This window comes from Cebidichthys violaceus, unplaced genomic scaffold (genome assembly GCF_023349555.1).
Source record: "Cebidichthys violaceus isolate CVI_PGR_0920_01 unplaced genomic scaffold, fCebVio1.0.p SCAF_11, whole genome shotgun sequence".
NCBI classification, from domain to species: domain Eukaryota; kingdom Metazoa; phylum Chordata; class Actinopteri; order Perciformes; family Stichaeidae; genus Cebidichthys; species Cebidichthys violaceus.
The window spans coordinates 614,167-640,257 of NW_027176274.1; the positions used below are offsets into that span (position 1 = coordinate 614,167).

A 26,091-nucleotide genomic window follows, 5' to 3' on the forward strand; every position below is an offset into this window, starting at 1 on the left:
AATTTAGTTTTTTTTTCATTATTTCATTTTTGTTTTTCATTGATTGTGCAGTTTTAATTTCCGTGTCTTCTAATCATTGTGAGTGGACTAATTCACTAAAACACTGTTCTCACTACAGTAATGTTGAGAGGAAGATTTAGATGTTTAAAGAGTTTATAGATCAGAGAGACGACTGAAAGTCACGTTAACGTTCGTTTCCCTTGTTTCCATGGTTTCTTCCAGCTGTTTTGTTGTTGTTTCCTGTTTCATTTTGAGCTGAATTGAGTCCATACATCTTTCAAATGTTTCCTTTCAAGAATTGTGTCACATTTTGTCATAGTTCAGTTTTTTTTTTAAAGTTATCTTTCTTTCTTTTTTTGAGGAGAAATCAACTCTAGTCTCAATAAAAACCCGCTCAGCTCTTTTTTTTCAGCTGTTTTTGTTGTCAGGATATGAAAGTGATGATACTCTTTTTACCGTCTACTCTAACATTTTTATAAACATTATTCAAACTTGCACGAGTCAGCAAATCTTAACAAATGCAGTCAAACCGTTGTGCTTTTAGCTTGTGAGAGCAGTGCTGCTACATCATAGGAAAATGTATAAACTGTATGAAAATCCAAGATATTTAAACTTCAAAGTATTCTTTTAATGAGCTTGTTTGCGTGTTCCTTTTGTAGCCTATTAAACCCTACATCAAACAGTGAAACAGATTCAAAATCTCAGTTTTTATTTAATGTCATCACCTTACAAACCTTCTTTTTGTTTTGCAGGAATTTATGATTTCAGCGTTTGAAGAGAGGATCATCCAGGAGGTGGAGCTCCGCATCATGATGATCTCCTACAGAGAGCTGGTGATCGAGGACGGAGAGCTGATGGTGACGGTGGCGGAGGAGGAGGCGGTGCAGCCGGCCTTCGACACGCCCGTCAAAAACTACAGGATCATGGACGGAGTGGGCGTCACTTTCCACTGCAAGATGGGTGGAAATCCTCTGCCAAAGGTACTGAATTGATAATCGTTTTACAAGTACGAAGATTAAAATGTAACTTACTCCCATCCAGAGCAAAGCTGGGAAAAGGTCTGATAGATATTACTGAGTTTCGTTTAAAAGACTCTCATGAATTAACTGTCTCATGTTTGTGTTGATCTGATGAAACAAAAATAGTTTGACTGGAAACTCGAGGCAATAAAAATAGTATATAAACTATGTTGAAATAAGAATGAGTGCTCATCAAAGCTGGACAAAAAACAGTAAAATAAGTAAAGTAAAAGTATTCTGAGTATTCCAAGTAAAACACAAAGTAAAGGTGAACTGTATAATTCAATTCACTTTATTTGTATATCACAAAATTACAAATTTGCCCCAGAAGGCTTAACAGTCTGTAAGGCAAGGCAAGGCAAGGCAAGTTTATTTGTACAGCACATTTCAACAACAAGGCAATTCAAAGTGCTTCACATAAAACCATTAAAAGTATCAAAACATAATGCAAAAGAAAAGGAGATTTAAAAACAATTAAATCTGTACAACATTCGACATCCTCTGAACTTATATAACAGCGACTACAGTCACAAAGTGTGTCTCGGGTCTCTCTCGGTGGGGATTTCTTTATATTTAAAGTTTGACAATTCATCTAATTTTGAACTGTTGTGCCTCCATGTGGCGAATGGGCAAGACCTACTGTTTCATATTCATGGTGTGTTACGAACGTTGATGCAGCAGAATAATAGTAGAGTAGAGTTGGCTCTAAGGGTAACTGACTTTGGTGTCTTAAAGCCTCTAATAGATGTCAGTGTAATAAGGTATTTGCATGCAGCGGTTTCTTTCTTTATTAGAGATAGTTTTACCAGAGAAAGCTTGAAAGCCTGATATTGAGAAGTTATATTGGTGGATGCAATGATCTTCTGTCTTCTCCTAGATTGCTTGGTACAAAGACGGACAGCGTATCAGACCTGGTGGACGTTACCAGATGGAGGTTCTTCAGGACGGACGAGCCAGTCTCCGTCTGCCCGTGGTGCTACCGGAGGATGAGGGCGTGTACACCGCCTTCGCCTCCAACATGAAGGGAAACGCCGTCAGCTCTGGGAAGCTCTATGTGGAGCTGTCCGGAACCGTGTCGCCTCAGAGATACACGCCACAGCCAGCGATGCAGAGGATCAGGTGAGGATCACATGTCAGTCTGGAGGCTCCCCGGTGCTTAATGATTGACCTCGATACTGACGACTCTGCTGCTTTCTCAGATCCACTTCTCCTCGTTCTCTGAGCCGCTCACCCGGACGTTCTTCCAGTCGTTCTCCCGGACGTTCTCCGGCCCGCCGACTCGACGAGACGGACGAGGCTCAGCTGGAAAGACTGTACAAACCTGTGTTTGTCCTGAAACCTTCCTCAATTAAATGCTCTGAGGGGCAAACTGCCAGATTCGACCTGAAGGTTGTTGGCAGACCGATGCCCGACACATACTGGTTCCACAATGGTAAGAAAAACGATGTTCAACTAACTCTAGAGACGCAACTTTGTCTGTCGCTTCTGCCACTTAAAACTATTTAATCCTCCTCAGGACAACAAGTGGTTAATGACTACACCCACAAGATAGTGGTCAAAGAGGACGGTGTCCAGTCCTTGATCATCGTCCCGGCCTTGCCTCAAGACTCTGGAGAGTGGACAGTCATCGCTCAGAACAGAGCTGGACGGACTTCAGTCTCTATAACTCTTACTGTTGACGGTATGTCTGTGTGGGATGATCTGTTGAGTACATTGTTGCCATGATCAGACCCTAGTCTTTGGAGTGTATTCACCAGACAGCTCTTGCATTCATTAAAACAAAATGTATTCCATTATTAAATTCTGTCTTGCTCGGCATTGTATTTCACCATCCACAGCTCGAGAAAGCCTGATGCGCCCTCAGTTTGTTGAGAAGCTGAAGAACATTACTGTAAAACAGGGCACTCTGGTTGAACTGGCTGTCAAAGCCATTGGAAACCCTCTGCCTGACATTGTCTGGCTGAAAAACAGTGACATTATCACCCCACACAAGCACCCACAAATCAAGTACGTATCTTTAAATCAGTCTATTTCCTAATCCTTTGACACAGGTTTGTAGAACGAGTAGTTTGTGCTTATCAATATATCTGAATTATGTATTTCAGGATTGACGGAACTAAAGGAGAGGCCAAATTCCAGATCCCATCTTCTTCGGGCTCAGACAGCGCCTGGTACACAGCTACAGCCATCAACAAGGCTGGCAGGGACACCACTCGCTGCAGAGTCAATGTTGAGGTGGACTTCACTGCTCCTCACGCTGAGAGGAAGCTCATTATCACCAAAGGAACCTACAAAGCCAAGGAGATCGCCCCTCCCGAGTTGGAGCCCCTTCATCTGCGATATGGTCAAGAGCAGTGGGAGGAGGGCGACCTTTACGACAAAGAGAAGCAGCAGAAACCACAGTTCAAGAAGAAGCTGACCTCCATCAGAATGAAGCGTTTTGGTCCGGCTCACTTTGAGTGCAGACTGACCCCTATTGGTGACCCCAACATGATGGTGGAGTGGCTGCATGACGGCAAACCTCTGGAAGCTGCTAACAGGTTGCGCATGGTCAATGAATTTGGCTACTGCAGTCTCGACTATGAAGCCGCTTATGCCAGAGACAGCGGCGTCGTCACCTGCAGAGCCACGAACAAGTTCGGAGTCGACCAAACCTCGGCCACTCTGATCGTCAAGGACGAGAAGGGTCTTGTTGAGGAGACTCAGCTTCCTGAAGGCAGGAAGGGATTCCACAGAATGGATGAGATTGAGCGTATGGCTCATGAGGGAGGACCTTCAGGAGTCACCACTGATGACGAATTTGAAAAGACCAAACCTGATATCGTCCTCCTTCCTGACCCAGCCAGAGTGCTCGAAGGTGACATTGCGCGATTCCGCTGCAGAGTGACCGGTTATCCATTACCCAAGGTTAACTGGTACCTCAACGGACAACTGATCCGCAAGAGCAAGAGATACAGACTGCGTTATGATGGTATTTACTACTTGGAGATCGTCGACGTCAAGTCCTACGACTCCGGAGAAGTCAGGCTGGTTGCAGACAATCCTCTCGGCACAACCGAGCACACTGTGAAGCTGGAGATCCAACAGAAAGAGGACTTTAGATCTGTGCTGCGTCGTGCTCCAGAACAGAAGGCCGTAGACACTTCAAATGACCCCGGCAGAATCGGATTTGATGTTGTGAAGGTTGACGTACCCGGCGAGGCCGCACAGGACAGGGAGGTTGTTCAGCTGCGTAAGACACAGAGAGTTGTTCACGAGAAGACCTCAGAGGAGTCAGATGAACTGAAGAGCAAGTTCAAGCGCAGGACCGAGGAAGGTTTCTACGAGTCCATCTCTGCTGTGGAGTTCAAGTCTCGCAAGAGGGACGACTCCTACGAGGATCTGCTGAAGAAGACTAAGGACGATCTGCTTCATCGCTTGAAAGAGAAAGAAGAAGCAGAGAGGAAGATGATGGAGGAACAAGGCAAACTCACCATCCCCACAATCAAACCGGAGAGGTTCCAGCTCTCCCCCAGCATGGAAGCACCCAGGATCCTGGAACGCATCACAAGCAAGACGGTCACTCCGCTGGATGAGGTTCATTTCCGAGTCAGAGTCATCGGCAGACCAGAACCCGAGTGCCAGTGGTTCAAGAATGGCATTCTGGTGGAAAAGTCTGACCGCATTTACTGGTACTGGCCTGAAGATCATGTGTGTGAACTGGTGATCAGAGATGTGACAGCAGAGGACTCTGCTAGCATCATGGTTAAAGCCATGAATGTTGCTGGGGAGGCCTCCAGCCACGCCTTCCTGCTTGTGCAAGGTAAAGACATTTTACACCAAATCCCTCAGGCAAATTGTCATTGTCTTTGTCCTAATTTATGTCAAAGTCTCACTTCATGTTTTCTCATTGCAGCCAAAACAGCAATCAGCTTTATCCAAGATTTAATGGATACCAGTGCAAATGAGAAGGACACCATGGTGACTTTTGAGTGCGAAACCAACGAACCTTTCATCAAAGTCAAATGGCTCAAGAACAACATGGAGATCTTCTCCGGAGACAAATACAGAATGCACTCAGACAGAAAGGTCCACTTCCTGTCTGTGCTGATAATTGAAATGAGGGATGATGCCGAATACTCTTGTGAGATCGTAGATGACGAGAGCATCAGGACGAGTGCGAGGCTCCATGTCGAAGGTAATCTTTCCATCCACAGTTCCCTTTGGTCTTATTTGGGTAGATTGGTAGATAACGGTTCTTGGTATGGTTCCTTACCCAGGTGCTGCCCTGGAGCTCATCAAACACATGGAGAACATTGAGGTGCCAGAGACTTACTCTGGAGAGTTTGAGGTTGAACTGTCTCGCGAGGACGCTGAGGGCAGCTGGTTCTTCGGAGACAAGGAGCTGTCTCCCAGCAGTAAATACATCATGTCCTCCCGCCGAGGAAGACAAACACTGTCCATCAGAGACGTCAGGAAGGTAGACCAGGGGAAATATACCTTCGTATGTGGAGACCTTAAGACCAGCGCCTCACTGAAGATGAAACGTAAGAAACTTTACAGAGTATAAAGTATGTGGAGCGAAGTGTCTTTGTCCACAGTGATTATGAGTTTTTTGAATTTGTCTTCTAATGCTATTCTTAGGGTTTCTCAGGAGCAATTTATCGTGATTTATTCCAGCATACATGTAGCTTTTTAATACAAATTATTAAACGTCTTCCAAAATAAATTGCTTGAAATTGCTTTCGAAGTTCTCTAATTGAGGCTTTCTTATCTTAGTGCTTTGTGGGACATGTAAATGGTTTATAGTTCTCAATTAAGAGAACATTTTATGAATAATTAATCCTAATTACTATTTATTTAGATGAACAAGTGCAGTGCTTGTTCGCTCTGCACCCGGAAGTCCTGCTTGCAGCATTGAGCTTGAGAACCGCTTCACACTTGACACTGCACTTCTTTGGGTGTTCAGCAATATTACCCCCAAGTGTGAAGTCAGTGGGATGAACGGTTCTTCAAGCAGAAATTCCCTCCATTTAGTTGGATGATGCTGCTACAGAGCCATTTATTAGCTGAATGACACCAAATTTGGCATGGTCACTCAGATATCATATCTACACCAAATGTGGTTGCAATAGCAGAAAGTGTTCAGAAGATACACAGCCCAGCCCACAACATTTGATGGCCAGCTATAGAAAACACCGAAGAAAATCCGAATAAAAAGTACTTTTCTTGCTTGCTGCAGAGATGATTCCTCAAAATCTGTAGGAGAAGTGAAAATACAGATTTTGTCTCAAAATGGCAGAAAATCAATGGCGACCCAAATGGCCACACATTGTTTTTGTAGCGCCACCATTTGGCCAAATTGCATCACATTTGTCAGGTCCCTAGAATAGAAGTGTGAAGTCAATCAGATGAACGGTTATGGAGATATGTAAAGGACACAGCTCTTTACGGTTTGATGTTGTGATTCAGCCGTTGGTGGCTTTAGTGGGATGTAATAATAATGTTGTTTCTCTACCTTCAGTGCGCCCGGTGACGCTGATACAGCCCTTGACCGACCTCACAGTCTGCGAGGGTGACATCGCTCAGCTGGAGGTGAGGTTCTCCCAGGAGAACGTTGAGGGAACTTGGATGAAGAACGACCAGGCCATCTCGGCCTCGGACCGCGTCCACATTGTAATCGACAAACAGGTCCACAAGCTGCTGGTGGAGAACGTCACCAGAGACGATGCTGCTTCCTACTCTTTCGTGGTTCCCGCCCAATACATCTCCACCTCGGGCAAACTCAGTGTTCAAAGTGAGAGTCAGAATCAGGACCAGATCTAAGTGATACTCAACTTTAATGATCACTAGAACACATTGAACCCATCGTTTCTTGTCTTTCCTTACAGCCATTGACATTGTGGTGCCACTGAAGGACGTGTCCTCCATTGAAGGCACCAAGGCTGTTCTAGAGGCCAAAATCTCGGCTCAGGACGTCAGCTCGGTCAAATGGTACCACAACGACAAACTACTGATGCCCAGCGACAGAATCCAGATGGTTGCAAAGGGAGCCAAGCAGCGTATGGTCTTCACCCGGACCTTCGCTTCTGATGAAGGACAATACAAACTGGTGGTTGGCAAGGTCAACACCAGCTGCAGCCTGACTGTGGAAAGTAAGAAAGGTTTAATTTTCCCATGATCCTGTTTTCAGGTCCCAGTTCTAGTCCCATGCTCTAACCAAAGTTGTTGTTTTCACAGAGGTGCACATTGTGAAGCACATGGAGGACAAAGTGTGCTCAGAGTCCCAGAACGTCACCTTTAACGTAGAAGTGTCCCACCCGGGTATCGACCCGGTCTGGACTTTCAGGAACCAGCAGCTCAAACCTGGAGCCAAATACAAGATTGAGACCAAGGGCAAGGCTCACTCTCTGATGGTCATTGACACCATGAAGGACGAGGAGGGCCAGTACATGTTCCATGCTGGTGAAAAGACGTCCAGTGCCAAGCTCACTGTCTCCGGTACGACTACATTTACACAATCATTCATGAACAAGACGTTAGATAAACGTTGTGTTTACAGACACTGTCCTACAAACAAGGTTTCAAGTTTGACTTTGGTAGCAGCTTTTGTGTCCTTCATGGTCAGATCCTGATCAAGGATGTGACACTAAACCTCTAGAACGGTTCCCCTACAATTCATTGTCATTCTTATGAACCTTTAATGTAGCTGCTTTTATAGACTGATGTTTAAATCTGGTTCTTGGTGCCGCCACCAGGTGGAGCCATCACTCGGCCCCTGCAGGACGTGACGGTGGCCGAATCTCAGACGGCTGTGCTGGAGTGTGAAGTCGCCAATGCCAACGCTGAGGGCAAATGGCTGAAGGACGGCCATCACGTGGCCTTCAACGAGAACGTGGTGAGCGAGGTGGACAGGGCCGTCAGACGCCTCGTCATCGTCATCACCAGACCGCAGGATGTCGGAGAGTACACCTACCAGGTGGCCAACTCCAAGACCACCGCCAACCTCAGGGTGGAGGGTACGTAGAGTCTACGTTATCATCATAAGCATGTGGTGCTATTTCAAGATGGACTACAATTACAACAAGATGGGAGATCTGAAAGCTGTGAAGATAGAAGCTGGTGGAAGACAATGGGGACGAGGAATGAGTGACAGGTAGACAGGCAGGTAGAAAGGTAGGTAGACAGGCAGCTAGGTGGACAGGTAGGTAAACAGCTATATAGGTAAACAGGTAGGTAGACTGACAGACAGGTAGGTATACAGGTAGGTGGACAGGTAGGTAGGTAGGCAGGTAGGTAGGTAGGTAGACAGGTAGACAGGTAGACAGGCAGGTACACAGGTAGGTGGACAGTTTGTCCTATGTAGACGTCTTGTTCTTCACACCCCGTCCCCCCTGAATATCCTCACAGTCTGGCGGATTAAAACCAATCCATAGAGCTTCTCTTTGCGCAGAACAAACTGTGAATACTGAGTTCTGTGTTTCCGTCTCCAGCGGTGAAGATCAAGAAGACTCTGAGGAACCAGACGGTGACGGAGACGCAGGAGGCCGTGTTCACGCTGGAGCTCACCCACCTGGACGTGAAGGGGACCCAGTGGATCAAGAACGGGGTGGAGCTGCAGAACAGCCACAAGTACGAGATCACCTCTGCCGGCACAGTGCAGACGCTGAAGGTCAAGAGCTGCAACACGCAGGACGAGTCCGTCTATTCCTTCAAACTGGGAAAACTGTCGGCCAACGCCAGACTCAACGTGGAGAGTGAGTCTCTGATCTGAACCCGTGATCCAGGACCACCCCGGACCCCGTCCAGCAGAGCCATCGAGGATCTAAACCTTCTCTGTTTTTTGTGTTTTTACAGCCATCAAAATCATCAAGAAGATAAAGGACGTGTCGTCGCTGTTGAACGGCACCGCCTCCTTCGAGATGAGCCTGTCACATGACGACATCCCCGTCAGGTGGATGTTTAAAGGGGCGGAGCTTAAGCCCAGCGACAGGTGTAAGATTCTGTCTGAGCGGAAAGCTCACAAACTGATCCTGCAGAATGTCGACAGCAGCAGCGCCGGAGAGTACAGCGCCGTGGTGGGACACCTGCAGAGCAGCGCCACGCTCACCGTGGAGGGTACGGCACATTTTATTATAATAACAATTCTTATTATTGTGATTCATAAGGGAAAGGTTACAATGATGTGACCCTTTTGTTAATTTTTTAAAATGTCATTAAAATAAATAAGGAATAATAAAAAGTCTGCATGAATCATTTACTTTCTAAAAATCTTTGTATAGATCTTGTGCTTTTTGTTAATTCATATAATTTATGTAGAATATTGAGAATAATACATTTCAATTTGAAATTTTGTTTATGATTATTTTGTAGTTTGTATTCATTTATATCATTAAAAAAATTATATGCTTACAATAAAATGACCACTTACTTTAAAATAATAAAGAGTATGCATAAATCAAATATAAAAATATATTTATTTATGAATTGTGTGCTTTTCATTTATTCAAAATTATTCAAATTGATTTCTACATTTGTAAATCTTATTGATTTGTGTTGTACATTTTTCTTTATGGTTTTGTATATTTGTGTTTGTTTAAATTTTTTATGATTTTTTATTGTTTTATTTATTCATATAATTCTTTTAGAATGTAGAGAATCATATATTTAGATTAAAATTGTATTTGTAATTTGCATTCATTCATGTGATTAATTAATTATATTTTTGTGAAAAGTGATCCCAATAACACTACAGTTACACTCCATTAATACAGATGATTCACATATTTCATATTTTGTCTCTCCAGCCCTGCGAGTCACCAAACCCCTGAAGAGCGTCCGGGTCCCAGAGACCCAGGTGGCCACGTTGGAGTGCGAGGTTTCTCACTTCAACGTGCCGTCCACCTGGCTGAGAGACGGCGTGGAGATCGAGATGAGCGAGAAGTTCAGGATCGTGGTTCAGGGAAAACTGCACCAGCTGAAGATCATGAACACCAGCAGGGACGACTCTGCAGAGTACACCTTCGTCTGTGGGAACGACCGAGTGTCTGCAACGGTCACCGTCAGCCGTAAGATCACGACAATCATAACTACAACAACAGTTCATTGTATTTGTATAATTCAAACAATTATAATTCAACAATATTACATTTAACAATAATTAAGAAACATGAGAAAGTATATATTATTATCAGTCCTGAAATCAAAACAGGTTAAAGAATATTGATATATATATATATATATATATATATATATATATATATATATATATATATATATATATATATATATATAAAACTCAGTTTTTTGAGAAGTACAACATCCTGCTTAGTCAGAATCAGAATCAGAACCGTTTATTGCGTTTATTGAGTATGTTGCACATACAAATAAATTCACATGGTGGATGATGCAAAACATTAATCAACACAGTGCAACAAATAGAAACAATGCAAAGTACTCCAATTCAAGTCAAAGTCATTGTTAAAATACTGTTAATTAAAAGTACCACATAGCTAAAGTGGAGTACATTGTTAACTTTAAAGTAGTGTTTATAAAACAAACAAGCATCACGTGGATGTTAAAAGTTATTGTTATTATTGTTATATCTGCAGCCGTCCTCATCACCTCCATGCTGAAGGACCTGAACGCTCAGGAGAGAGACACCATCACCTTCGAGGTGACCGTGAACTACGAGGGCATCACCTACAAGTGGCTGAAGAACGGCGTGGAGGTGAAGTCCTCCGACAGGTGTCAGGTCCGCAGCCGGCAGCTCACGCACACGCTCAGCATCCGAAACGTCCACTTCGGGGACGGAGGGGAGTACCAGTTCGTGGCGGGGTCCGCCGCCAGTGCCGCCAACCTGTTCGTGGAAGGTAACGGGACTTCACTGATTTGTGGTCACATGACTGTTGGTCTCAGATGAATGAGTTCACAGTTTAATGTTTTTACACAATCTGGTTAAAGTGAACTCTTTATTAGAGGAGAGATTTATAATGAGAACATGAAGAATAACATGTTTTTGATCAAATGTCACACGTTGGCTTTTACTGACGGGAACTTTTGTCACACATGATGTGTTCAAGGACCGTCAGAAAGATGACAATCTGACGATATTGACGGTTTTTAAAGCTTGTTTAAGAAAAAACATGCTTTTCAAACCTCCTGGCGGGTTTTTGGGCTTCAGAGGGGTCCGAAGATATCAAGAAAATAAAGAAAGAAAGAAAAATCACTGCAACTGTTTTTGTTTTTGTTGGTTTCAGCTCGTGTGATTGAATTCACCAAGAAGATCAAAGACATAAAGATCACAGAGAAGAAGAAGGCCATCTTTGAGTGTGAGATCTCTGAGCCCAACACTCAGGTGATGTGGATGAAGGACGGTCAGGAGCTGGACGTGTCTGAGGAGAGGTCGGTCCGTTACCCTTCATCATCCTCATCCTCCTCCTCTTCTTCAGCAGAGCTGACAGTCTGTGTTGTGTTCAGGTACACGGTGACGACAGAGAAGTACGTTCACCGCCTGATGATCCAGACGGTTCGCATGTCCGACGCTGGCGAGTATTCGGTGGTGGCCGGATCCAGCGTGTCCAAAGCCCAGCTGACCGTGGAGGGCCGAGACGTCCGGATCTCCGAACCCGCCGAGCGTGAAATCACGGTGAGACGGGACGTTTTGGTTTGAAACTGTGTGGAGACGAAGCAGCTGAAGCAGCAAATGAAAGCAGGTTCTTGTTCTTTTCTCTCGTAGGTTCTGGAGAAACACCGAGCCACCTTCGAGTTCGAGGTGAACGAGGACGACGTGGAGGGTCGCTGGCTGAGGAACGGAGTGGAGATCCAGGTCTCATTGGAGGAGAGGTTCAACTACGTCGCCATCAGGAAGCTGCACCGCCTCACCATCTCTGAGACCTACCGGAGCGACGCCGGAGAGTACACCTTCATCGCCGGCAAGAACCGGAGCACCATGAACCTCCGAGTCAACAGTGAGTCCAGAACCGCCGACACGGGGGTCACTTTTAACTGTTATTAAGTTCTCTAACATTTCTGTCAATGTCTTTAAATGTTTGACTCTCACTCAGTGATCAACATGTTTCATAAACATCATGATGTGATTCCACTTCATCACAATACTTCAGTCACGACATTATGCAAAGATGACTAAAGTGACTCTAATAGGCTTTTAGTCAATAAACTAAAACATTCATCATCATCTTCAAGTGTTTTGTTGTTACTTTCTTTCATCTATAGTAGTGACACAATTCAGATAATGAGTAAATAAAGTAATGTATTGTTATAGATTAAAACTGATCTCTTCATTATGATCTTTACTGAAGTACAATGATGTGTTTATAGTTTGTCTTATGAAGTTAAACGTCATAATTCATCTCTAATATCTATTTTATATTCATGTGAAAACATCTCCGTCAAACTACTGCATTTATTCAAGTTTATCACCAAAACTACATTTTACACATTACATGTGAACGCATCACGATAACGTTATAATGTAGCTTCAGCCAGTACTCATGTTCACTGAGCAGAGCCTGAAGGCATCATGAGGTCACTGAAGTGAACCTCCGTTAGTTAGCCGTTAGCTTCATAGATGCTAACGTTACTAGCTCTTCTCTGATTGGTTGTTTACAATGAAACATGATCAGAGATCAGAGACTAGAACCACATGTTCTACTGAGTACTGGAGGAGAACCATCGTCAGGAGAACTTTATTTACACTCTGATGGTTAACGTTAACACTTTATTTACACTGTGATGTTAACGTTAAAACTTTATTTACACTGTGATGTTAACGTTAAAACTTTATTTACACTGTGATGTTTAACGTTAAACTTTATTTACACTGTGATGTTAACATTAAACTTTATTTACACTGTGATGTTAATGTTAAACTTTATTTACACTATGATGGTTAACATTAAACTTTATTTACACTGTGATGTTAACATTAAACTTTATTTACACTGTGATGTTAATGTTAAACTTTATTTACACTGTGATGTTAACGTTAAACTTTATTTACACTATGATGGTTAACATTAAACTTTATTTACACTGTGATGTTAACATTAAACTTTATTTACACTGTGATGGTTAACATTAAACTTTATTTACACTGTGATGTTAACATTAAACTTTATTTACACTGTGATGTTAATGTTAAACTTTATTTACACTCTCATGGTTAACGTTAAAACTTTATTTACACTGTGATGGTTAACGTTAAACTTTATTTACACTGTGATGGTGAACGATAAACTGTGTCATCAATCTGAGGTTTACCATGAAGTTATTTTTTTCGAGTTCTAAATGGTTCTATCGGCTCTCTTGTGTCCTGTTCAGTCCCGGAGCCTCCTCAGATCCTCCGCCATATGGAGCCCCAGGCGGTGGAGGCCGGTAAACCCGCTCGCTTCTCGGTGCGGGTGGGCGGCGTCCCTCAGCCTCAGGTTTCCTGGTACAAGAACTCTCAGGCTCTGTCTCCGGGCTTCAAGTGCAAGTTCCTCCACGACGGCAACGAGCACTCGCTGCTGCTGATTGAGGTGTTCCCCGAGGACGCCGCGGTCTACAACTGCGAGGCCAAGAACGACTACGGCGCCGCCACAAGCACCGCGGCGCTCCACGTGGAAGGTAAGGGGGCGGGACTTTACACCTGTGGAACAAAGACTAATGTCAACATCAGGACTTGTAAAGATACATGTGTGTGTGTGTGTGTGTGTGTGTGTGTGTGTTGTAGTGTCCGAGGTTGTTTCTCCGGACTCCGCTGCTACCGTCGCTCCTCCTGTCGTCATGACTCCCATCAGCAGCACCTCTGCCCGCGAGGGGGAACCGGCTCGCTTCCAGTGCCGAGTCCGAGGAGACGGTAAGAAAACTGAACCCAGACTGAGTTTGTGTCTGGTAGTTATTGATCAACTCATTGATTATCTGATCGGGGTCTCCAAGTGGAGCTTTCAGCAGCTAGAGAGAGAATACTGGACTTACATTCATCATTCTGTAAAGTATTCTTTATTCGTTGGTTCAGGGTCTCTCCTCTGGTACTTTAGCTCAATCTGTCAATAAATGCACACAGTTCACAATGTACAACCAACACATTGAGAAAAACACAACATAGTGTTTAATATTTATAATGTGTTATATTTATATTCATAAACAATATTACTCCACAACAGGTTTTCTTTTTAGTCTTAAAAATAAGGAAAATAGAATAAAGGTTAAATGTATCTTTAACAAACAATGCACCACTTTAAAGAACACCAACGCTCTCGTCTTTTTGTCCAGATGTGAAGATCAGCTGGTTCCACAAGGAGAAGGAGATCAAGCAGTCGGACTTCTTCAGGATGTCTCAGTTTGACGACAGCTGTCAGCTGGAGATCTCCAGAGTTTACCCCGAGGACGAGGGCGAGTACACCTGCCGGGCCTCCAACAATGCCGGGGCGGCCTCCTGCTCCGCTACGCTCACTCTGGACGGTAAGCTCGTCTCCAACGACACCGCCAAACAACATGAAAGAAAGAGGTGGAGAACAGGAGCCCGACATCAAAATAACACAATGCTCTTTTTGTTTTTTAAGGTTTAAATTGAATAACTAAACATTTTAATGAGTCGTTACGAATATTAGACTCTTTAGTTTCATATTCAGCTGTAAAGTTTAGAGAATATTATATTATAATTATAAATCTAAGAAAGGAAAGACTCGCTTTTACAAATCCGTCTACTCCTTCAGCACCATGGAGAGCACCATCACATCACTACAGGAGGAGCGTTCGATTTTTGATTATGTTTATCAGTAACATACTTCACCATATCGATAACCATATCTCGGTCTTGTTAAATATATTAAACGTTTGTCTTCTCCAGTGTTGCTACACAGAATACAGGAAACCACTGAATGAAGGCTCATGAATGAGTTGAGGAATGTTGTGTCTTTATTTTGCTCTTTACTTTTGTCATTGTGTGTAGATGTTTTGTTGTTGTGGATTCATGACGCCAACCGCAAACCTCTTCCTCCTCTTCTCCTTCTTCTTCTTCTTCTTCTTCTTTTTCTTCTTCTTCTTCACACGTCTCAGTTTGCAGCAGCTTCAGTGGTTTGAAGGTGAAAAACATCTGAAACGTGTTGTTTATGTTGACAAAAGAAGGAACTGTTGTCTCATCCTGGATTTAATAATCGACGTCATCAACAGTAACGTTTCCGAAAAAACAACTCAAGTTTGTTTATTTGATGAAATTGAATTAGTTTTTCAGGATGCAACAGAATCAGAAGGATTTCACTCTCATTCAGATTCACTGTGAACTCTGGACTGTTGGTTGGTCTGCATGTTGACGTCAGACCTCCTGAAGAGGTTTTGTGGTGCTCTAATAAGAACACACTACTTGTTGTTTCAATCACAACTTGTCAGAACAAATATTATCAGTTTTATTTGAACAAAAGACTGATGGCGTCGTTCAGCTCTTTAGCAACAGATTTGATGATTTCAACAAACACAGACGTTTCTAACTGAAAACCACTCGGACTGTGCAGACTGGGATGAATGTAAAGGAGACTTAAGCTCATGAAGTCAATGACCTCGCTTCCTTTCAGGGCACAAACAAACCGTGGACGTTCCCGCTGCGTCTCAGAGACACGTCTCCACCAGCCTCACCGCTATAAAGAAACCGTCCGTCGGCCAAAAGCCGGTTTTCATCCAGCCGATCGCGAGCCGCACGGTGCCTCACGGGGAGGTGGCGCGCTTCCATGCGTGCGTGTCCGGCACGCCGAAGCCGGAGATCAGCTGGTTCCACGACCGACAGCCGGTCCGTCCCACCAAGAACGTGGTGTTCCACTTCGACGAGGCGTCGAGCACCGCCGTGCTCATCATAGTCGACGCTTTCTCCGAGCACGCGGGGCAGTACACCTGCAGGGCCGCCAACAGCGCCGGAGAGGCCGCGTGCTCGGCCACCCTCACCGTAACCACCGACGAAGAAGAAGAAGAAGGTAACATCTGGATCCATCAGGCTGCAGCCAGAATCCCTCTGAAACCACACTCTAAAAAATAAACCCTTTATCTTCCCGAGACATTAATTCTCCTCTTCCTCCTCATTCGGGATGTCCCAAAGCCGTCCGCACCGTAAGCGTTTGAAGTTTCCTTCACACGTTTTTAGACCTTCCTTCAAACCAGGAAACGTTGACGCTGAATAGTCAAGGTTTTAAACAGACTCACTGCTCCACGTTATCTTGCAGTTGCTCTGTTTCGGGACATCCCTCCTCCAGATTTAACTAACCTCACAGTTCCAGAATGAATCCTGGGATTTTACCACCTTCCTCATCTCCTCACCTTCCTCATCTCCTCTCCTCTCATCTGTAACCTCCTCCCTCCTGCAGGAAACTCAAACCCCTCCTGTGTCTTGACTCCTGTTGAATAATGTTTTTTTCACTTCTTTTGTTGCTGTTTCTTTCACTTTGTTTCTTACAGATGTGAGTTTGCATCGTTTCTCATTTCTCACTTTAAAATCTAACTTCTCAAAGATTAAACTTCTGGGACTCAAATCTATTTGCCTTTTTTATTTGGCTCTAGTCATCTTCATCATGAAAATACAAACCAGTTTAATGCGTCTTCACTGCAAGAAGAAGTTAAAGAACCGTATAGTTGTACAGGATGTGATGCTCTGACATTCAGAAACATTTTGCATTCATAGCTCAAGTTTCCTCAATTAATTTGATCAAACTTGATGGAGCTCAAACAGAAGGTAAAAAGCATTTGAGTCCATCAAAGAGAATCCAGTTCATTTTCACGTGAATGAATGTTTTGAAGGATGTCTGCTGTCAGTGAGTTAACGTCTTCTTCTTCCTTCACAGTGACTCACGTCAGAGAACACATCGAAGCCAAGATCGAGCAAGAAGTCAAAGGTAAGGTTTAAGGGACAGTTTAATAATTGTGCTTCACTTGATAAATGTTTCTCTTTGAAAGTAGTCTGTCAGCAGGTAACTTTGATCCAAGCTTTGAGTCTTTGGAAGGTGTTTTTTTAAGTGAAGAAACTGTTGAGAAAAGTGACGAAAAATCAAATGTGTGGCTGCATGATTTATGGATTATTTGGATTATAGTTGTCCTGCGTCAGCAGACTGCTTTTAGAGTTTGTAAATGTGTTGGACTGTCCCTTTAAGTGATCTTTCCACAGTAGCATGTCGTCTCTGTGTCTCTATAGAAGGTTCTTATGTTCTGTATTATTCTTCCTGCTCTGGTTCTGAAAATATTTCGTGGTTTTCCCCCAAACGAGAACTTGCTCCTACCAGTTTTTTGACACTTGCGATTTGCATCCAAAAGTTTGTTTTGTTGTTTTTTGGCATGAAGGTTCTTCTGATCATTTTTTCCCAGAAAAGGCGCAGGATATGTATCTTTTAAAGCTTTGAAGTGCCCTTTAAAAGATATGGAGGTTCGCTGCATCTGGAACTGAAACCTTCCTCCTGCAAAATATTTCTTAGCCTGGCTTGCAGATAGTGGGATGTGATTCCTGTGGTTTGCACTAAATAACACCAGTAAACTATATTAGTTCGAATAAACGCCTTCTCACCCAATTTTACAGCTTCATTTGTTTAAATTTTGGAATACAAGCTATGGAGAGCTTTGCCTCTCGTTGATACTTGTGCATCATTTATTTCCTCTTAAGTTTAAGGATTAGAAAGGGCGTTTATTCTCCTGTCTGCAAGTCAGGTAAGGAATATTTAAGTACAAAGCAACTATCAAAAGTAGAACAAGTGAATGCTAAGCAGCCCATCTTGGAAACATTTTGCTTTTTTAATGATAATAAAATAATTTATGTTTTGAAGAAATTTCCACAGACGAAGGATCAAAACTTCCTGCAGGTTTCTTATAAAAAGAATCAAGTCTTGCGTTTATTCGAACAAATATGGTGAGTGAAATTATTTCTTACGGCATTGTGACTCCCAGCATGCATTTAATATTTTCATTAATGATTCATTCAAATCCTTTTCTCTAATTTTTTTTACCCCTAAAGGCTGACCATTCTGTTTATATTTGCAGAGCTGTTTTACCAAGAAAGAAAAGAAGAAACGCCGCACAGCAGCGCAGAACTCACCGGCACTCGACAGCTGAGAGGAGCCTTCTCCGACACCGAGGACTTCCTGGATCACGGCCTGGTGTCGGCCAATCGCTGCTCCAGCAGAACCTCATCCATCAGCTCGTGGACGGAGAACATCAAACCTTCTTTCACTAAGAAACTTAAGTTCCAATCGGTCCTGGAAGGAGAACCAGTAGAGATAAAGTGTAAACTGGTTGCATGTCCTCCACCAACTATCCTATGGTTTCATAATAATAAATCTATTCCTAAAGAGCGTAGACGTAGGATCTCTACTGACAGCAGGATGCACCTGCACACTACCAGTCTGGTTATCGATAGCGTCAAAGAGAAGGACTCGGGCAGTTATAAGGTAATGGCGCTAAACACGGAGGGTTCTGCCGAGTCCACAGCATCACTTTTGGTTTCACTGAAGGAAGAGCAGTCCGCTAACTACCTGGGCTTCGTAAGACGCTCTGCTAAAGCCCATGAAAGCGTAGACACCATGGCAGAGCAGAGGAAAGAGAGGAAGTTTAGGGTGGACCTCAGGTGTGTAGGGTCTCCATTTGACAAGATGTCCAAAGTTCATCAGGGAAGATCTCGATCCAAGAGCTCTCTGGTGCGTACCGTATACTTCAAGTCCGGTTCCCACGCAAAAGACAAAGAGGTAGAGAAAGAGTCCAAACGTTTGGAGACGGCGTCCGAGCGCGCCCCGTCCCCTCCCCCCATGTTCGACCGGTCTGAGCGCTTTAACGACAGATTCAGTGATATCTACTGTGACCGACGCACCGGTGGCAGGTTCAGTGACAAGTTTAGTGACCGGTGCAGTGACAGATACAGTGAGAGGTTCAGTGACACCGAGAGCCTTCACAGCGAGGTGAGGACCAAACTTACCACACTCCAAAAAGCTGTCAAACAGAAGAAGAGGCTCTCTATTTCCACCATGTCCTCCTCTGAGTTTGAGTCAGAATCGGTTGCTAGCGAGTCCAGCTATGCAGATTATGTGGAGAGGCTCAGAGTCAAGCCTGCCTCTCTGCCCGATGTCCAGCAGTTCAATCGACCTTTTGATTTGGGGGAGAGTCCCGGGGAGTTTAAAGGTGAGAGCTCAAAAAGGGACCCCTCTCGGGCTCGTATGAGGCATTCGTTTGAGCCTCAGTCTAGAACCAGGGCCATTCAGATCATGAGAGGGGAGTTGGTTGACACGCTGCTGCCAGAGACAGAAAGGAAATCAGGTGAAAAATATTCAGAGACACTGGAGGATCAAAAAGTTGACAATTTTGTTGATTCTCGGGTAGATACTAGATTCAAGCATATGGTAAGTGAACGTCACAGTGTGGTTGCTGACCAAAGGGTAGAAGCTACAAAGGTTGAGGTCCAGCTGCGTCACCCTGAAGTCCAGTACTCTGAAACATTAGCGTACCCAAAAACTACAACGTACACTGAGAGCAGAGAATCTGTTGCAGTGGTGCCTTCTGAAGAGGAGGTATCAACCAGGCCTAAGCCAGTCAATTCTATAAGGGATAAGTTCCTCAGTGAAGCGGTAACAATGGAAGACAAAGCAACACCAGAACCAGCTGATCCAGATGAAGAGGAGGGTGCAGGGGAGTCCTTGAGGGCTCAGTATGAGAAGAGCCTGGACGCTGAGCGGGTGCAGTGTGAGGAGAAACTCCTTGCTCTGCGGATCAGGAAATGGCAGCAAGGGAGTAGGATGTCAGAAGAGGAGACATTTCACCCTGAAACGGATATGCCGATGCCAACAGAGATGCAGTACATGGAGACCGCGGGGCACATTTACCCCCATCAGGAAGTGATGGAGAAAACAGCCACTGTAGAAACGGAGGCTGTGCCAGAATCTTTCCGTAAATCACCCAAAATGAAGGCAAGGTTGGTACATCCTGAATGGGTAAATGTGTCAATGCCAGAATCACCTAAAGTAAAAGATAGAGGAGAAGAAGTGGAAGTTTCTGCTCCCTTGCTTACAAAGTCAGCCACGATGGAAGCCAGATCAGGAGAAATAAAGGGTGAAGCAGCACTCATGCCGGCACAAAAATCCCCCAGAGTAAAAGCGAGAGCAGCAAAAGTGGAAGCGGAGTTGTCTCTTAGAACCATAGAAGCCAGGGTTGAGGAAAGACTAAAAGAGTCCCCCAGGCCAAGGCAAGTCAAATCTAACAATGAGAGGTTCCTGAGTGAAGCTGTAACACCAGAACCAGCGGATCCCTATGAAGAGGAGGGTGCAGGGGAGTCCTTGAGGGCTCAGTATGAGAAGAGCCTGGACGCTGAGCGGATAGAGTGTGAGGAGAAACTCCTTGCTCTGCGTATCAGGAAATGGCAGCACGGTATGCGAATGTCAGAAGAGGAGGTACCCCACCCTGAAACTGATCTGCCAAGGCCGGCAGAGACTCAGTACATGGAGCCTGAGGGGCACATTTACAGCCAACAGGAGGTGGTGGAGAAAAGAGCAACTGTAGACCATGGTACCACGTCAACAGCAAAGTCACACAAAGTAAAAGATAGAGTAGAACAGGATGAAATCACTGCCCCTGTGCCCAAGGCCAGAATGAAAGCCAGACCAGGAGTACAATTGGAAACAGACAAGCAGGCACCAACATCTCGACTAAAATCCAGAGCAGCAGAAGTGGAAGCTGAGTCATCACCTCAAACAAAAGCCAGAACGGAGAAGATGTTGTTTGAGAAGACAAGAGAAGAGCGTGAGCTCCAGCTGTCGAGAGAGAATATCTCAGAGCTGAAGAATGAAAGTGAGAAGTTTGTCAGTGAAGAGGAGGCCTTGACTCAGCGGATAATGAAATGGCAAGAGAATGTTCTGTTGGAACAAGAGCAAGCTGTGGAGCCAGAGTCCGACTGGGTGGAGGGTTACTCAAACATCCGGGCAGAGAGGACCATTGAGGCTGGAACAAATCTCGCAGATTCGTCTGCTTTGGACTCAAATCCACATCCTAAAGTGGTATCAAATCCACATCCTGAAGTGGTATCAAATCCACATCCTGAAGTGGTCCGCAGCAAGAAGAGCTCCCCGGGAAAAACGGCCAAAGAGAAGTTACTTTTAAGCGAGTCGGTTCCTGCAGGTTTCCAAGATCAGCAGCACGATAATGAGGCTAATCTGCTGACAGAGGGCCGGGAGACGAGGCTGCAGAGGGACAGTGAGTACTTTGTAAGTGAGGAGGAAGCGCTGGCTCAGCGCATTCTGAAATGGCAACAAGATGTGGTCGAACAAGAGGAAGTAGCTGAACTGGAGTCCGAGTGGGCTTTGGACAATCCATGCAAGCAGCCTGGCACCAGGTTGCTGTTTGAGTCCCATGTTCCTGACAGTGAAGCCCGTCGTGGTGTAAGTTCTCACCAAACCCAACCCAGTGACCTTCCACCACCACATGCAACTCTTGCTGGTGGAGCCCTGCAAACAAAACTACCTTCACCTCTTCAACATGCCACTGGGTACGAGCCATCTCCTCCTCGTGAGTCTTCTCCTATATATGCTGGTTTACCACAACGTGTCGGTGTGCCCACTGAAAGTTTGTACGATTTCAAATCTATTTCTGCAAAAGATAGATCGGGTCGTGAAGCTTCGCAAATTCAGGGATACTCTCCAACCCAACATACCAGTGTTCCGGTTGAGGGATATGGACTTGCCTCATCCTGGGATGAGAGCCCTCATAAGTCCTCCAGAGAGTTTTCTTCAGTCAGGAGTCGTAGTCCACAGGAGGATCTGGGAGGAGGGGCAGAGAGGAAGCGAACCAGGGAGGAATTCACAATGACTGTAGATAAATCCAGCAGCCAACGCTTCCATTCAGAGCTCAGAGAGGGGAGAGAGAGGAGAGAGGAGATGGGAACTACCAGCGAGAGCAGCGAATGGAGACAACAGAAGGATGTTGGAGGTGTAAGGAAAGAGGAAGGAAGTGGATATTCATTAAGGTCCAAACGGGGTGGTGAAATGAGTACAGAAACCCTTGAACTTGGAGCTATAAAGAAGGAGGAGAGAAGAGTCCGTGAGGAGTCAGATTTGAAAGAGGGAGATCACCAAAGTCAAGAGTCAAAGTGGATGAAAGAAGGCGATACTGGAGGCTCCCGTCCAGTATTTGTGAAAGAAATATCTTCGGTAAAAGTAAAAATCGGTGAGATGTCAGAGTTTACCTGCCAATTCCAAGGTGACCCTCTGCCCACAGTCACCTGGCTCAAAGATGGCCACCCATTAGCTCACAACCCCGACTATGATACCATGAGCAAATCCAACATATCAAAGCTCACTGTCTTCTATCCAACAACAGACCACGAGGGGACATACGACTGTGTCATAACCAACAAACATGGCAAATCCATCTGCAGCGGCACTCTTGAAATCTCTGACAAAAAGGTGTCGAGAGCTTCAGGCTCCACACAGAAGGTCGTAGTTAGAGCGGAGCGAGAGAAAGGTGAGGAAAACCAGGAGAGCATAGTTGAAGCTGAACTTAAGACCTACATGGATTCAGCAAAGGCAACGCTACAGGTACCTCAGGCGGTCATCCACAGACGCCGCTGCTCAGATGAATCCTTTAGCTCCTCACCTGTAGAAATCAGAATCACTGCTGCCACTCCTCTCCCTGAGATGAGAGAGGAAATCAGTGACGACCAACCTCCGGTTTTCACGGAGAATCCCTCAGATGTGCCAAGCGACGACGGAGCCTCTCAGACTGTCAAACACAAATTTACTTTCTCCTTTGATGTGGCAGGCGAAGCTCCTCACGTGGTCAGCGAATTAGAGAATACCTCCTGTTCTGAGGGCAAAACTGCTGTGTTAGAGTGTGTTATCACAGGTGAACCTGCCCCAAAGGTCACGTGGTATTGTGACGACGTTTGCCTCGAAATCACGGCCGGAAAACACAGTGTTGAGGTAGATGATAAAGTGCACAGGCTGTATATCAGCGGTTTTACGTACGCTGATGCCGGAGTGTACAAATGTGTTGCTAGAAATAAAATGGGAGAGGTTGCAAGCATATCTGATGTGTCATTTAAAGGTGCAGAGCCTGTGCAATTCTCAGAGAGTGGTGGTTTTACTCCGTCTGGGAGAGTAAGGAGGTCTCCCGTTGGCTTAGCTGAGGATGTTAAGAAACCTGCTGTATTCCACAAAGCTGCCATCACTCACACTGAAGATGGCGTCATTCAGTCAAAAGATAACCCTCGGAGTTCACAAGCTCCATCCGAGGCAGCCAAAGCCCCAAAAGCCAGACCTTGTATCTCGAGAGAGCCGCCGACTGTATCGGGCTGTGGTCTGCCAGCTTCTGCCGCTGTGATAAAAGTTTCTCAGATCAAACAAGCTTTTGAATCGGACTCACCAGTTCTATCACTGACTTCCCCTTCTCCAGAGGAGCAGAGAAAGGAAACTCTTTTCCCGAAGGAGTTTATACCCATGGTGGCTATTTCCCTTGACCAGCAGGAACGAGTATTTGAACCTCACACCGTGCATGCAGAAGGTGGTGATGGACTTGTTTCAGTTAGGACATCAAATCCAGGTTCTCCCAAAGCTGTTCCTTGTAAAGCTGAACCAGATTTCACTCAAACTATTCCGGCTTCAGAAAAATCAGTTTCCTCTCAGACTCCTGTATTACCCAAACCTGTCTCTGCCATGACCTCCCAGACCACCTCCTCTCAGGAGGGAGACCGCAAGATCTCTGTGATATCTGGTGATGTTGACGAGGAAGCAGTTTTAGCAGAAAGCCATGGAGTTATTAAACAGTTTGTGGAGGAAGTGCAGGAGTCTCCACACCTGGTCAGGCCTAAAGCACAGAAACCTGCTCTAGTTCAACAAATGGAGGTCTCTGAAGGGGAGATGTTGAGGGAGGACACTGTGCATACATTTGACAGAACTAGCAGCTTCATTCCTTTCCAGTCTGAAAAAGTTCCTGCAATAAAACGCTCCGTTAGAACTTCAGCTCTAGTCGAAGAAGCTGTTAAGCCAAAAACGATTTCTGCACCTCTCAAACCTGAGAGACAAAGTGCAACTCTAGGGTCTTCCTCTGTTCATAGAGAAGCTGAAGTTGTCGGTACGGTCCTTGCAGGGGAGGAGCTGATTTCAATCCCAGAGCCCTCTATGGACAGCGGTGTTTTTCTTAGTATGCCGGAGTCCCAGGCCGACGTGACAGAGGTAGCCGAGGTAATGGCTGCTGATGTAGTTGAGCCACATTCCGAAATCAAGGGTGAAGATGAAATGATTGATGTCCATGTGAAGTCAAATCCTAAACCGGAAGTAGACAGCAGATTTAAAGCACTTGTTGTTCCTGAGGATGCTGCTGCTGCTGAGGGACCTCAAAGCCCGGTCGCATATTTACAGGAAAAAGGTAGTTTGGATGAGGCCTCAGCACCTGAAGCTGGAGGAGCAGCAGCAGTTGGCTCCATGGAGGAAGAGGAGGTCACTTTTGGTGCTGTGTACGACTTTTACAACCCTCCAACAGACTGGGGAAGACCACTGTCCCCTGAGTCTGAGATGTCCATAGAGATCGGCAGCACTGTGAGTGAAGAGCTAGCCGAGGCAGCCGAGAGGTTCTACACCCCGGGCTCATCCACCGAGGTCTCGCAGCCAATTGCACAGTCCTTCCACACTCCCAAGTCCCACATGTCCTTCCACACTGCAAGTTCCGATACCGCCAGTGGGTTCATGACCCCTCAGGAATATCCCTTCTCCCCTGTAGAACACAAGCGACCCTCGACAGGTGACTCCAGTGAGAGGTTCTTCTCTCCTGTTCAGTTCCTGACATCACCTGGCAATGAGGGCATTGAAACAACCCCTTCTGGAATAAACGTGGACGACAATCCATACCTCACCATGGGAATAGGGTCTTTGGGCCTGGCAACCCTTCAGGAGAAAGTGCAGGGAATCCCTCCTGCCTTCCTCAAACCGCTCATTAAGAAAAGAGTGTTTGAGAATGACTCGCTAACGTTTTACGCTGAGGTGTTCGGTCTACCTTCCCCTGAAGTGAAGTGGTTCTGCAACAAAACGCAACTGATGGCAGACGACAGACTTAAAATGGAGAGAGACGGCGATAGCATCTCGCTAACGATTAACAACGTCAGAAAGGCCGACCAGGGAGAATATATCTGTGAGGCTGTGAACTACGTCGGGGAAGCCAGAAGTGTTGCTTTAGTGGTGGTTGTGTCGCAGGAAGTGAGGTTCATGCCTGCTCCGCCTGCGGTCACCCATCAGCATGTGATGGAGTTCGATGTGGAAGAAGACGACTCTTCTCGTTCTCCTTCTCCTCAGGAGATTCTGCTCGAAGTAGAATTGGATGAAAACGAGGTGAAGGAATTTGAGAGACAGGTTAAGATCATCACCATCCCTGAGTACACCGCCGACAACAAGAGCATGATCATATCTTTGGATGTGTTGCCGAGTATTTATGAGGAGGGTGCCGTGGACTTTGTCACCCAGGAGCACGATGATTTGAAAATAGCTTTCGAGGTCACAGAGATGCCTCCGAGGTTCATCAATCCCATCTGTGACATGGAAACCCCCGAAGGTACCACGGTCATGTTTGAGTGCTCACTGATGGGAATTCCTTCTCCCATCGTGTCCTGGTTCAAAGGCGACAAAAAGATTCCCCACAATAACAAAAAATACTTGCACTCATCTGATGGAGACAACCACTTCCTGAAGATCTTTAAAGTCACCACACAGGATAGCGGAGTGTACACCTGCAGGGCTATCAACGTTGTTGGGGAGACCCTGTGTCGGGCCTCTCTGGTGGTGGTAAACGCCAAAGCTTTCTCAGGGAAGACCAGAGGCAGGGAGTTGACCGCCGTGTCCTTAGGAAGCGCCAAAGTCCAGCCACAGAAGTTCGACCTGGTGGTCGGAAACACGTCGTTCGACAGCGAACAGGTGTCAGAAATTGAGCTTGAGTTTGAGTTTGAGCAAGAGGCGGATGAGTCGCAGCGGGCAGTCAGGCTGGTGGCCAAGACCGACAACGAAATGAGCGAACAGGGAGAGAAATATGTTAGCGTCAACTTCGATGTATTTGCCGAACCGGCAAAAGATGACAAAATAGAATTCAAAGGGAAGTCCTCTGA

General features: G+C 45.3%; 1 protein-coding gene across 13 annotated transcripts in view; it reads left to right on the top strand.

Annotated features, from left to right (window-relative positions):
• Positions 1-26,091, top strand: part of ttn.2 (titin, tandem duplicate 2) — a 203,742-nt gene that overhangs the window by 15,748 nt on the left and 161,903 nt on the right. For all 13 annotated transcript variants that reach the window (XM_068736078.1, XM_068736131.1, XM_068736139.1 and 10 more), the window contains exons 18-41: positions 753-980; positions 1,897-2,138; positions 2,219-2,451; positions 2,536-2,700; positions 2,858-3,026; positions 3,125-4,821; positions 4,915-5,196; positions 5,279-5,545; positions 6,523-6,795; positions 6,890-7,153; positions 7,239-7,499; positions 7,757-8,017; positions 8,492-8,755; positions 8,856-9,116; positions 9,806-10,066; positions 10,610-10,870; positions 11,258-11,402; positions 11,478-11,646; positions 11,737-11,968; positions 13,341-13,625; positions 13,732-13,857; positions 14,274-14,462; positions 15,572-15,964; positions 16,826-16,876. In XM_068736078.1, coding sequence (XP_068592179.1) covers positions 753-980; positions 1,897-2,138; positions 2,219-2,451; positions 2,536-2,700; positions 2,858-3,026; positions 3,125-4,821; positions 4,915-5,196; positions 5,279-5,545; positions 6,523-6,795; positions 6,890-7,153; positions 7,239-7,499; positions 7,757-8,017; positions 8,492-8,755; positions 8,856-9,116; positions 9,806-10,066; positions 10,610-10,870; positions 11,258-11,402; positions 11,478-11,646; positions 11,737-11,968; positions 13,341-13,625; positions 13,732-13,857; positions 14,274-14,462; positions 15,572-15,964; positions 16,826-16,876 — 6,979 coding nt within the window. The remainder of the gene's footprint in view (positions 1-752; positions 981-1,896; positions 2,139-2,218; positions 2,452-2,535; positions 2,701-2,857; positions 3,027-3,124; positions 4,822-4,914; positions 5,197-5,278; positions 5,546-6,522; positions 6,796-6,889; positions 7,154-7,238; positions 7,500-7,756; positions 8,018-8,491; positions 8,756-8,855; positions 9,117-9,805; positions 10,067-10,609; positions 10,871-11,257; positions 11,403-11,477; positions 11,647-11,736; positions 11,969-13,340; positions 13,626-13,731; positions 13,858-14,273; positions 14,463-15,571; positions 15,965-16,825; positions 16,877-26,091) is intronic.